Consider the following 11,714-nt stretch of genomic DNA (forward strand, 5'->3'; position numbering starts at 1 on the left):
TGTAAACGATTTATCGCTGTTTAACAGGATGTGCATCTTGTATTTATTTATGACATGCAGGTGACAATATTAGCTGGGAGGTCTAGAATTTGGTAGAAAAATAATGTTTCTTGATAAAACGTCTGCTACGAATCTTGTATCCATCTGAGCCTCTTCATATGTGAATCTTTATTTTTCTCCACCTACCCTAACATCTTATCTTGTACAGGACTGTATTAATGTTAGATTGTCTGAGAGTGGATGCTTCATAGATAGGTTAAAGCCTTTACTTAAAGCAAACAAGCGAGTTTAGTTGCCCTGGGGAGTTATTATAGACTGTCTTCTGTCTACCCACCATTGCACATTTTGATATCACATAATATCTCTATTACTGGACTATATGAATCGATTTTGATATAATTGAGAAACTCATTAGTGTTAAGTAAATACTTTTTAGAGAGAGACTTCACATAATAGGTGTCAGTGTGCTAAATTATTTTCTACTGTTGAAAATCTCTACCAAAAAGAATCACAGCATAAAAGTAATGTGGATATTGAGAGCTATTCTTACAAAATTCTTGGCTCAGATAAGGCTGAATTAGACATATAACCCTTAATGAACGCTAAAGAGTTTCAAACTATAAAATCTTTAAAACAGAATCAAGTAAAAAATACCTGTACTTTCAGTTTTTTCCCACACCCTCATTGACAGCAGCTTAAAGAAGAAACAAATCATGGTTAATAAGGCTATAAAACCAATTCTGATTTCCATTTTTTTCTTCTCATATAAAAGAAGAGAAAAGGAATTGACTTTATTGATTAAAGATTTTGCTGGCTGGATATACTGATCTGCTCTATGGATTTGATCACATTGTTCACTTTCTGTTGTAATTGCCATCTCTAATTTTCTTTGAAGTTTGCTTCTAAAGTTTCCAATAAAACAGGAGATAAATTTGTCTAAAGGAGACAATATATTCACCATGATTCTTCGATGATTCTCTCTTAAATAAAACTGAGTGCGACCATAAAATGTTGAATGTAAATCCAACATATTGGACTGGACGTTCTCACCCTTGAAATATGTCCATTGAATACTATTACTTAATTCCTCAAGGCATCGTTTAGTGGGTAAGGACAAATTGCTTCTCAAGACCCTGTCTGTCTAGCCAATTAATTATATTTCCTTTATTAACACCTCTTGCACATGACTGGAAATTATACAGTAATATTTCTGTCTGTCTTCTCGCTATTAAGGGAAGAAATAAGTTTGTGGCCATTAACGATAACGTGCACCCTTTATAAAGTAAGGGCAATCTGGTTAAAACACAGATCCTATTTCGTTTCGTTTTTATAGTTCAAAATTTTGTTTTACTTCTCTTTACTACACTTGGATCTGGAAGACTTGTTATTTAACTTGTGTTCTGCTTGAAATGAGGGGTCAGCCAATCAAATGGTCTGTCGAATCGAGTGTTTGACCTTTTTTGCCCGGAACTGTGGGTAATCCACTAGTAACATCAATGCTGATTGGTTAATCAAATGTCTGATGTCATAGGTCAAAAGTGACCTATCGCTATAACTTGTCAGATCTTCATGTAGTGTACTGTAGGCCATCGAAAGTATAAAAAAACGAAACGAAATATAGATCTGTATTTTAATCAGATTGAAAGTAAGGGCATATAAAACTGGAAAGAAAGTTTAGATCTGTCATTAGTCAAATGTTCACTCAAATGAACATAATATCTGTAATTGCAGGAACATTGCTTAACTGTAACACCACCCAAAGACATACATGTTAATTTAATATGCAATTCAAATGCAGGTATAAGTGGTTATCATTAAACTTTGTCATAGAACACAAAGGAGATGCAAATAAAACAGTTTAAAACACCAGTTCTGTAGCTGTTTTCAAGAAGGGTTCTTGGTTTTCTGAATGTGTTAGCTTAAAATGACTGGCTTCAAGATGCTTAGGGCATGCACGACTCATCTGTTTTAATGCAAATTTGAGGTTTCTAGTATAGATATACATAATAAGTCATAACCCTTGGCCATTGCTCTCAGAGCAGGCCGACTTTGCTTACAATCCATGTGAATGCTGTACTCTCCTGCCCTGCCATTCAGACAATCATGTTGAGCTGGTTTTAAAAAGGGGGGATCCTTAAGCTGGATGTCTTAAATTTATTTGTAAAACTCAAATCAACACCTGCCGATGCAAAAAAATTTGTCCATGACCTTTTTAGTAGCAAAATGTCTAGAATGATCTTGTTCTAAATAAAAACACATTTAATTTTTTATCAGCTTAAGAATGATAAAGTGACAGTTATGACAAATAATCAGTGGTTCCCTGTAGACTGGTAAATAATGCCGCTATCAGCTATATTATATAAACTAGTTACAAACTAGCAACTACAGAGACAAGTCATTTATCTCCCACAACCCAGTTCATTCACTGATTAATCATAACAAAATCACACTGACAGATGGTTTCAAAAATATAATTCATTTTTCACAATCAGACAAAAAATTTTAATATTGAAGATATTGATACACATACTTACACAGAAACCCTTTTGTAATTGTCTACCCAAATATCAGAATGATATTCTTTTAATCTTTCTGTGGAACTCTTGGGTCAATATTGCATCATTTATTCCTGCAAAGATCTCATCTTTCCTCTTGCTGGCATTATGCCTAAACCCTTTTTTATTGATCTTGTAGCGAAGTATTATATTTTGACTAATACTACCTGATAGCTCTGCGTCTGGCAAATAAATAATTCAAGTGTCTGTTTGGTAGATTAAACAAATAATATTTCCTACATATTACAATATTTGATTAACTCACAGAGATAAAAAAAAATTGTTTGACTGATGAAACGTAAAACGAAACTGAGAAAAATAATTCCTACAATTATTTTACCATATACATTAACTTTTCAATCTAGAGATAAATACTTGAATATCAATTCCATCATACATGGTTGTACAGTTACAATACACAGAGGAGAAAATTATATTCTAGGATTAAATTATGAAGTAGGTTTGTGACATTCAGAGGATGAGATTTTCATCTTAAACGACAGGAAAGCAGATTGTTCTGGCAAAAAATCCAATTAAGATGGCGAGTACGCGTTTGTTAATACCCAAAAGTAAATGTATAAGAATAAGTGCTTACAATATCTAAAGTACACTCATCAAAAAATATGTTGCAAATCAATGTAATACTGCTTTTTAGCTCCTTGTATATACCCAAAAGTAAATTTATAAGAATAAGTGCCTACAATATCCAAAGTACACTCATCAAAAGATATATTATGAATCAATGTAAAACTGCTTTTTAGCATAAATAATGAAGACCCAATAGTATTTGGTAAATCAACAACATACAAATGTTATTGATTATCAATTGAAACCATGCCCGATATGGATGCACTGCACCAGGAAATGCAATCGTATACATGGAAACCTTTAATTTCTAAATGAATGAGAATACTGACAAAACTCCACCCACACAGATTAGCTTCATATTATCTATAATATACATGACATATGCCATTTGTTAACAAATAAACTCTGATATTTAGATTCCTGATAAAATTATACAGTATATGTACATAAACTGTAAACCATGTACAATGCAAACCAAAGGGCAGGAATCTGCAAGCTATTAATGGATTAAATATCAAATAAAATTGGTACCTAACCTGAGAAAGGATTATTGGAAAGAATCAATGAAATTGTTAAGGTACTTTTAATCTAACAGGAAAGAGATAGCCCCCCCCCCCACCCTTTGTGACCTTGGATCAAACACCTTACTCCCTTCCCCATTATGGGTCAGTCCTTACTAAGGTCCTTGCTTTAGTTCGTTTGAATAATACATAGTAAAAATAAGCAGTTTGTCTGGTCCACTAGTCGTCTTGCCAGTTCATATCCACAGAATATGAAACAAAGCATATATGGTGTGCAAGAAAAACATTATTATTTATGTTATTTATTGTTCTATTTTCAGCAAGGGCAGCAAGACCTCAAACCTACACACTTCCTACCTTTGTTGAAACAGAAAGAAATGTAACTTTTGATGTTGGTGATAATGCCAGATTACCATGTTCTCTTCAAAATCTTGGTCCAAAAGTGGTAAGCAAGACGATTCATTCATTGTCCATCAATAACTATCGGTATATTTAGCCTGAAAAAATGTCAACTCAACCCGAAAACGGATCTTAATCATTTGCATGCATGTCTTGTTTTGCTTAACAATGACAAAATAATTTAATATTTAATTACTTAAAGCTAGCATAGGCCTCACAATATACTCTCCGAAAAGATTAACGCCAAAAACATATGATATAGCACAATGTAATCAAGCTATATGGATTTAGTTTGTTTAAATCACAATTTCAATACTCTGAAATTGAACCATCATTCTCTATTACTTCAAAAGTACAAATAAAAACAATTTAATCTATCATTAATAGCCAATATGATGAAAGAAAATCTGTTTAGCAATCATAAAGAGTTCTGTTGCGAAATCATATGATAAGATGGACATTAGTTCTGCACACACGCAGACATGGAACATGAAAGATTAATCTGGTAATTAGAAATCAATGGAATAGGAAGTAATCTTCCTTTTGCCCTATCATAATTCACACCTAATTTCAAGTTTTATCACTCAGTCCATTAGATGAGGATCAATATCTGTCTTAGGAAATGTAGTTACTCTTCAATTTGTACACAAACTTACAAATTACCTATTTTTGTTTCTTAAAGGTCATATGGAAAAAAGTTGACCAAGTTCATCCAATATCAATAGGTGACTATATTTACGTGCCAGATAGTGATTATTACGTGGAACATCGAGAGACTTCTATACCCAGTTCCGAGTGGAATTTACGTATCAAAGATGTTAAGATTCATCATGCTGGTGTCTATGAGTGCCAAATAAGTGCCAAAGAAGAAATAGTGAGAAATATCACATTGAATGTTGTAGGTAAGATTTGAAATGAACCATTAAATTTCAAGGTTTTAAAATTGTAAGTAAGGCATTCCATAACTCTGAGGGATAGTCATCTGCATGTGTGGGGCTGCACATTGCACAACACAAACTCCAAAACATTTTGATCAGAAGTAAGATCTTTAAGCTTTTGTTGGGAATTGTTGCAATTTTGCATACTCCCAACTATAATGAAGCATATATCTGCTTTTAACCATTTCACATCGCGGTCCCTTGGAAATCTAGTTCCTTGTGCTCAAATGGTTAAGCATTTAAGATTGGGAGTTCCTGCATAATTGACAAGTACAATAAAACAATTTCATAATATTCAACATTCAGATTTTACATAAGAAAAAATACACATAAATACTTTGTGTTTTATATCATATTATTTACATTTATCAACGCAAAAACAACACAGATGCCTTAATTTATCAATAAAACGTATGTACATATTCAGATATATAAATGTCAATTAAGCTAATATCAAAAATTAGTAGCCAAGAGAGACTGTAGGTTTTGTTTTAGATCATCAATTTACATTTGATCTTAAAAATAGCTTTTGCTTCAAGTTAATCTATAAAATGGTATGTAATAACATGAATAGAGGAACCATGCATTAGAAATCTCCATATTGATCCCAATAACACAAAATTTTGCTCAAGCTAATCTTTTGATTTTAGTTGAGTTGATCAACTGTGTGGATCTATAACTGAACAAAATAAATAGTTCACCATAAATGCTCATATTCATCTCAATCCTTTTTTTATATATATTGTCGTCGCCCCAGTCCGTCAGTCCGGCATCCACTAAAGTCTAAAGTTAATATCCAATATATACACAGTGTTGAAGGTCATGAGACGAAGAATCCAATAGATTTTCAATGATTTCCAATAATTACTGCCAGAGTTATGTTCCTTGATCCCTCTGAAATATCTTGTGGAAGCTCTAGAGGCTAAAGTTAATATCTGATTGACTTTAGATATATAAATATACAGTATTTAAGGTCATGAGATGAAGAATCCCAGAGTTATGTGCCTTGATCACTTTGAAATATCTGTTGGATGCTTTAGAGGCTGAAGTTAATATCTGATTGACTTTAAATTTATAAACAGTGTTAAGGTCATGAGACAGAGAAGCCTATAATTACTGCCAGAGTTATGTCCCTAGATTACTTCCAAGAATCTTGTGAATGCTCTACAGGCCAAAGTGATCATTCGATTGACTTTAAATTGATACCAAGGTCTTGAGAGGAACAAGTATATTAAATGTTTTGTATACTTAAAGTTAGCATGGGCATGGGACAGAACAAGAAGCCAAACAAATTCTAATATTTTCTGATAATTACTTAAAGATACATTATGGGAGATAAGATAAAGAGATGGCAGTTCTCGCTATAATAGTTAAAAACTAGATAGTGTAAAGGTAATTTGCTGAAAATTTCAGTCAAATTGATCCACTATGAGCCGAGAAAGAAGCGGGTGAAATTTTTGCATAGTCTCGGTCATCATTACTAAAATCATTAATATAAACAGCATAGTCTAGATTATCCACTTTTTCTGATTTAATTATCAGTGGCCGTTAGCGGCATATAGGAATCTAATCCAGCCAACATCGAAGGCTAGCCTTGACATCAAGAGTTTATTATGGTCTGGATAAGTTAATTAATGTCTAATTGATAATTTAGATAACATTTCAGGCCTAAAGAAAGAATTGTAATAAGCATATTTTGCTCTTGCATAATGCATGTTTAATTAGTTGTTACTCTTAATAAGATTTAAATGTTTCATTACCGACAAAAGAACAAATATGCAACAACTTTTGTTGCTCTGACGACTTAGCTGCTGTGGGCATGTTTCGTTGCCTGGCAACCTATCTTTTTAAACTGAACAACAAAAAGTATTCTGTTGTCATTACTGGGTAATTAGATTAAAAAAGAAAGTAATTTTTAAGGGTAATGTGATATCATCATTAAGAAAAGTAAAAGACATTAGATTTGGGTGTTCTATAACATTTGATGGAAACTCCTAGAAATAAGGTCAACAAAGGGTTAATTATTTATATCTGACATGATTGGCTTTGCTAGTGATAGCCAGAATAGAGGATGGAATCATTCATTATTATTTTCCTACAGTTTTCATCATGCAGTGTTACATGTGTCAGGAGTTAGCAGTGGGGTTAAAAGAACAACTGCACAGGCTAGGGTAATATTTGCCAGAAACTAGATCCTCTATAGTTCAGAAATCACCAAAACAATCATAAGAAGACAGTTAACAATCATTTAAGAAAAATTTTAATCAGATTTTAACTAAAAATACTCAGATGGTAGTCCAGAAGGTCAACTGTATTTATCTTATGTAAATTTTGCAAAATTAGTAATCGTATACAGGAGTATACACAGATTTTTCATCTTGTACATCTTGTTTTTTTCTGACCTAACCATCTGCAGATCACATTCAATACTTACAATATATGGATTTTAAAATATAATTTTATAAACATTAATGCTTATATCATGATTTTATTAATAAAATTAGATGTACCCTAAATCATTATTTCAAGAAAAAAACCTGAATTCTGTTACAAAATTTAAATTGTACATTAAATTGAATCAAGCAAATTTGATGCTTAAAGATACATTATGGGAGATTCAGTAACGAGTTGGCAGTACTCACTATAATAGTTAAAAACTAGATAATGTAAAGGCAATTTGGTGAAAATTTCATTCAAATTGATCCACTATGAACCGAGAACTAAGCGACTGAAATTCCCATAAGCCTCGGTCATCATTACTCAAGTCGGTACGATAAACAGCATAGTCTCGATTATCCATTTAATTGTTTAATAGAGAAGGAAAGTTACGCAGTAAATCGGCTTACAATCCACTAAAGATCGCAGGCCAGCGCTGCCATCTAGAGTTGATTATGGTCTGGATAAGTTAATTAATGTCTAATTAATAAATTAGATAACATTTCAGGCCTAAAGAAAGACCTGAAATAGGCAGATTTAGCTCTTGCATAATGCATGTTTAACTAAATCAACCTGTAATATCGGTTACACATTTCATGGTAGCTTCAGTCGTATATAAATTCTCTAAAATTTTCACCATTCTCCATGTTTTGTTTCCTGAGACGATCATGAATATTAAGCACTTTAAATCAACAAGTTGCTGTACATTCAACCAATGTTATAATAAACCCAGTTTTGTTCCAATACTGGATGTATCAACAATAGGCATGGCTCAAAATTTTTAACTTGATTTGATTCAATCACTCCAGCTTTATGAACTTGTAAATTGGATTGGAATTTGTACACAAAGCAAATTTCTTTTTAATTGACCAGTAGTAGAAATGACATATTTCAGTTGCACTGATGTCATTCATTTGCTTTTTTTAAAAAAAAAACCCATTACATGCCACATTCATATCAAATGAGAAGTGGGAATAGTATGTTGTGTTGTGAATGTTCCAATGTTTCCATGTTTATACAAAATGCACATTCACCCCTAATTTATTAAAATTGATTAAATTTAACAGCACATAAAGTTCACATAATTAATTTCACACTGCCATCATTTTTCTGGTACGTCTCAACTTTAATTCATCTTTGAATTTAAAAAAAAAAGTTGTTATTAGTTGAGAAGGTAAATTGGACATTTAAAAAATATATCAAAATTCAATGCTAATAAACTAAATATTCTTATTTCCCTGTAAGCACCTTATAAATATTTAAAGTTCTATTCTTTTTTTTACAGATTCTTATAAAAGTAATAAACCAGGTGAGTTTTATAGTTGAGTCCATATGTTTAGATCACTAGGTTAACAATTCATTACTTTCACACAAATTATTAACATTTGGGAGTAATTATAAGCAGCCAAGGAATATGATGATGTAGTAAAATATAATTAACTGCGTAACAAGAATGGAATGATAATAGTTCATTAAACTGTTGGTGAATTATCATAATTAGAATGAAGAATTTCAGTTGATTATACCCTAATCATACCATAATTGGGTTAGCCCTAGATGTCTAACCATGTGTAACTTTACATTAAGAAATCTAAATCAAAGGCTCATGTTACCTGTTTGTTTGAAATTTTACGTCTTTTTGTAAATAAATAATTCTAATAAAATATCCTAAACTGTAACCTAAACAATTTCCAGAAAACCAAATTTTCATTGACTCGATGTCCACAAAGGGGTTTAACATCCTACCTTTCTGCTCCTACACCAGACTAATGAAGACAAGGATAAGCATTTGCCATGCAGTATGATATAGAGAAAGTTTTGCTCAGACAGCGGTAGAACAGGCTACTCTTATTTTGAATTCAAGGTCTCTTTTATGTGAGCACCAAGTTGTACAAGACCAGACACTGTTCCCTGCCAGCACAATCATACTGCATCAGTGACAAGGAGAAGCTAAACTGGAAAATTCCAAGGCACTTTCTTGGCCAACACAGAGAATTTCAACAAAGGGCCATAATTCACTAAATAAAGGAATCCTATGGAATACGAATTTGATCGGTAACTGCTATATACAGGAATGTACTAAACGTCAATAAAATAATATCAAGGTTCAATAAAAAGAAAATTCTTGAAAACAAAAATGACAGCCAGACAGACGGACAGGGACAAAACCTATAGTCCCCTCTGATTTCCCCGTTATTGGAGTAATAAACCAAGAATATTGTCTTTTCATATCGTATATATCAATAAAAGCGTTGACAAGATCACTGGAATGGTCATTCAAGCAAGCAAGGACATCAATCTTCACTTAATTATAAGTATACTTGAGATTATTGGGTCAAATCGTGTGCAAAAGCATCTTTATTAATACAAATATTTATTATTACAGGTATTGAGCTGGGAGGAACATTATTTGTGGAAAAGGGATCGGAAATAAAACTCAAATGTTCAGCTTCAGCTATTGATTATTTGCCACTGGATGTGGATTGGTTCAAGGATGGTTTAAAACTGCGACCAAATACAGAGAGTCGAGTGTCAATCAGTAAATACCCCTCAAGTGATACAAATACATTAAACAGTACATTAATTATCAAACACAGCAATATGACTGATGCAGGTACCTACGTGTGTCGCAGTTCTAAACGCCATATAGCCAGTTTAAAAGTTGTGGTGCTAAATAGTAAGCATAATTGTATTTTCATTTTACAAATCTAATCTTCCCAAATTCTTCAAATCTTTTTTATTTTCGAAGTTTGATCACTATTTCTTCAAGTCGCCTTTCAAAGAAAGCAGGGGATTATTAAAATGGGTTACTCTGTGTCCGTCGGTCTGTCTGTCCGTCCGTCACACTTTTTAGGTCACAATAACTGTACTTATAATTGAGTGAATGAAATGGCATGTCAGCTCCAACCGGCCTATACGGCGCCAAACAATTTCCCATATAGTTCGGATTGAGCCAATAATTGACGTAGTGAGTGGCAGCGGTAAGAAACAACATAAAAAATATATAATATATATAAACTTAATAATACATTAATATGCTTTTGGGCAGGACCTATAGTTTGACATAATGATACATTAATAGGCTTTTAATACAAATTCCAATTGTTTGGCCAATGATTTGCCAGTATCCATATTTTCTTGCAAACTGCTATTAACAGGTCTTTTTCCAAAATTTGCATAACCCAATCAAAATCCAGACATTTCTTATCAGAAATTCGTCCACATTTTATCATTTCCAGCTGAAATAGATTTTCATAGATTTGTTAAGTTCACTAGGGCATATCAAATTCAGAAATTTTTTCTTTATGTATTTACTCCCCCCTCCTACACACACACACTTGGTGTTGAATGAAAGACAACACATACTATGCAGGACAAAGTTCCTTTAAAGACTTAGTCATAAGTATGATCCCTGATTTTACAATGATTTAGCGTCTTGTTATTTTTTAGAACCTTGTTGGATTTTTTTAAAACTTGGTATATGACAAGCATTAGTATTGGTTTTGTAACCAGCAAGGCAGACTTTGCTGTTGGTGGGTGTGTAAGGGATACCAACAAAGTTCTGGTCTTTTTAGATTTTTAAGCAAATATTGGAAAGTTTGTTAGCAAATATTCAGAATAACATAACAACAGTGGTAGCAGGTGGTCTAGAAAGTGTAAGCATACCTTGCTCCAAGCACAACACCCATAGTCAGTTTGGGACTAACATATGGTTTAATTTTATTTCATTAAATCGCTTGTGCATAGGAGTCTTTAGCAGTGGGAGAAAACCAGAGGACCTGGAGAAAACCCACAAGGTTGGACAGGCGACCATACTCCTTGTCACATAAAAGTGGGAAATTGAAACCATGCCACTCGAGTCAATGACAGACATTCTGATTTAACGCACATGCTTTACACCATTTGGCCAGCCAACCTCTCTAGCAAATTGTACTGACAATCTACATAAACTGGGTGATAAAAAAAATACATTATTTTTGTGTCAATTTATTTCTAATGGTTCTCGATGGTGAACTATTAAAGGGATTGCATACATGTACCAGTAGATGCCATTGAATGTCCAGATAAAATATATTTATAATAGTTTTATAACTTCATGCATTTTAATATTATACATATTTTTTTTTTTTTTTTTTTTTTGCAGCTGGAAAAACCAGTGTAAAACGTGGTAAGCCAATCATCCTCCTGATTTTTACACATCCATTAACATTTGTGATGGTATATTGTTGCCACTCATTCACTAGGACCTATAGTGAAACTTAATAATACATTAACAA

The 11,714-nt window shown here is 32.7% G+C and overlaps 1 protein-coding gene and 1 long non-coding RNA gene across 9 annotated transcripts in view; one reads left to right on the top strand and one right to left on the bottom strand.

Annotated features, from left to right (window-relative positions):
- Nucleotides 1-11,714, bottom strand: part of LOC126818731 (uncharacterized) — a 192,131-nt gene that overhangs the window by 90,170 nt on the left and 90,247 nt on the right. The window lies entirely within an intron of this gene.
- Nucleotides 1-11,714, top strand: part of LOC126818727 (hemicentin-1) — a 90,146-nt gene that overhangs the window by 72,958 nt on the left and 5,474 nt on the right. For 2 of the 3 annotated variants that reach the window (XM_050546270.2, XM_050546269.2), the window contains exons 3-7: nt 3,985-4,109; nt 4,746-4,965; nt 8,723-8,746; nt 9,824-10,114; nt 11,582-11,605. In XM_050546270.2, coding sequence (XP_050402227.1) covers nt 3,985-4,109; nt 4,746-4,965; nt 8,723-8,746; nt 9,824-10,114; nt 11,582-11,605 — 684 coding nt within the window. The remainder of the gene's footprint in view (nt 1-3,984; nt 4,110-4,745; nt 4,966-8,722; nt 8,747-9,823; nt 10,115-11,581; nt 11,606-11,714) is intronic. The other variant, XM_050546271.2, reaches the window with a different exon arrangement.

This window comes from Patella vulgata, chromosome 4, assembly GCF_932274485.2.
Source record: "Patella vulgata chromosome 4, xgPatVulg1.2, whole genome shotgun sequence".
NCBI classification, from domain to species: Eukaryota; Metazoa; Mollusca; class Gastropoda; family Patellidae; genus Patella; species Patella vulgata.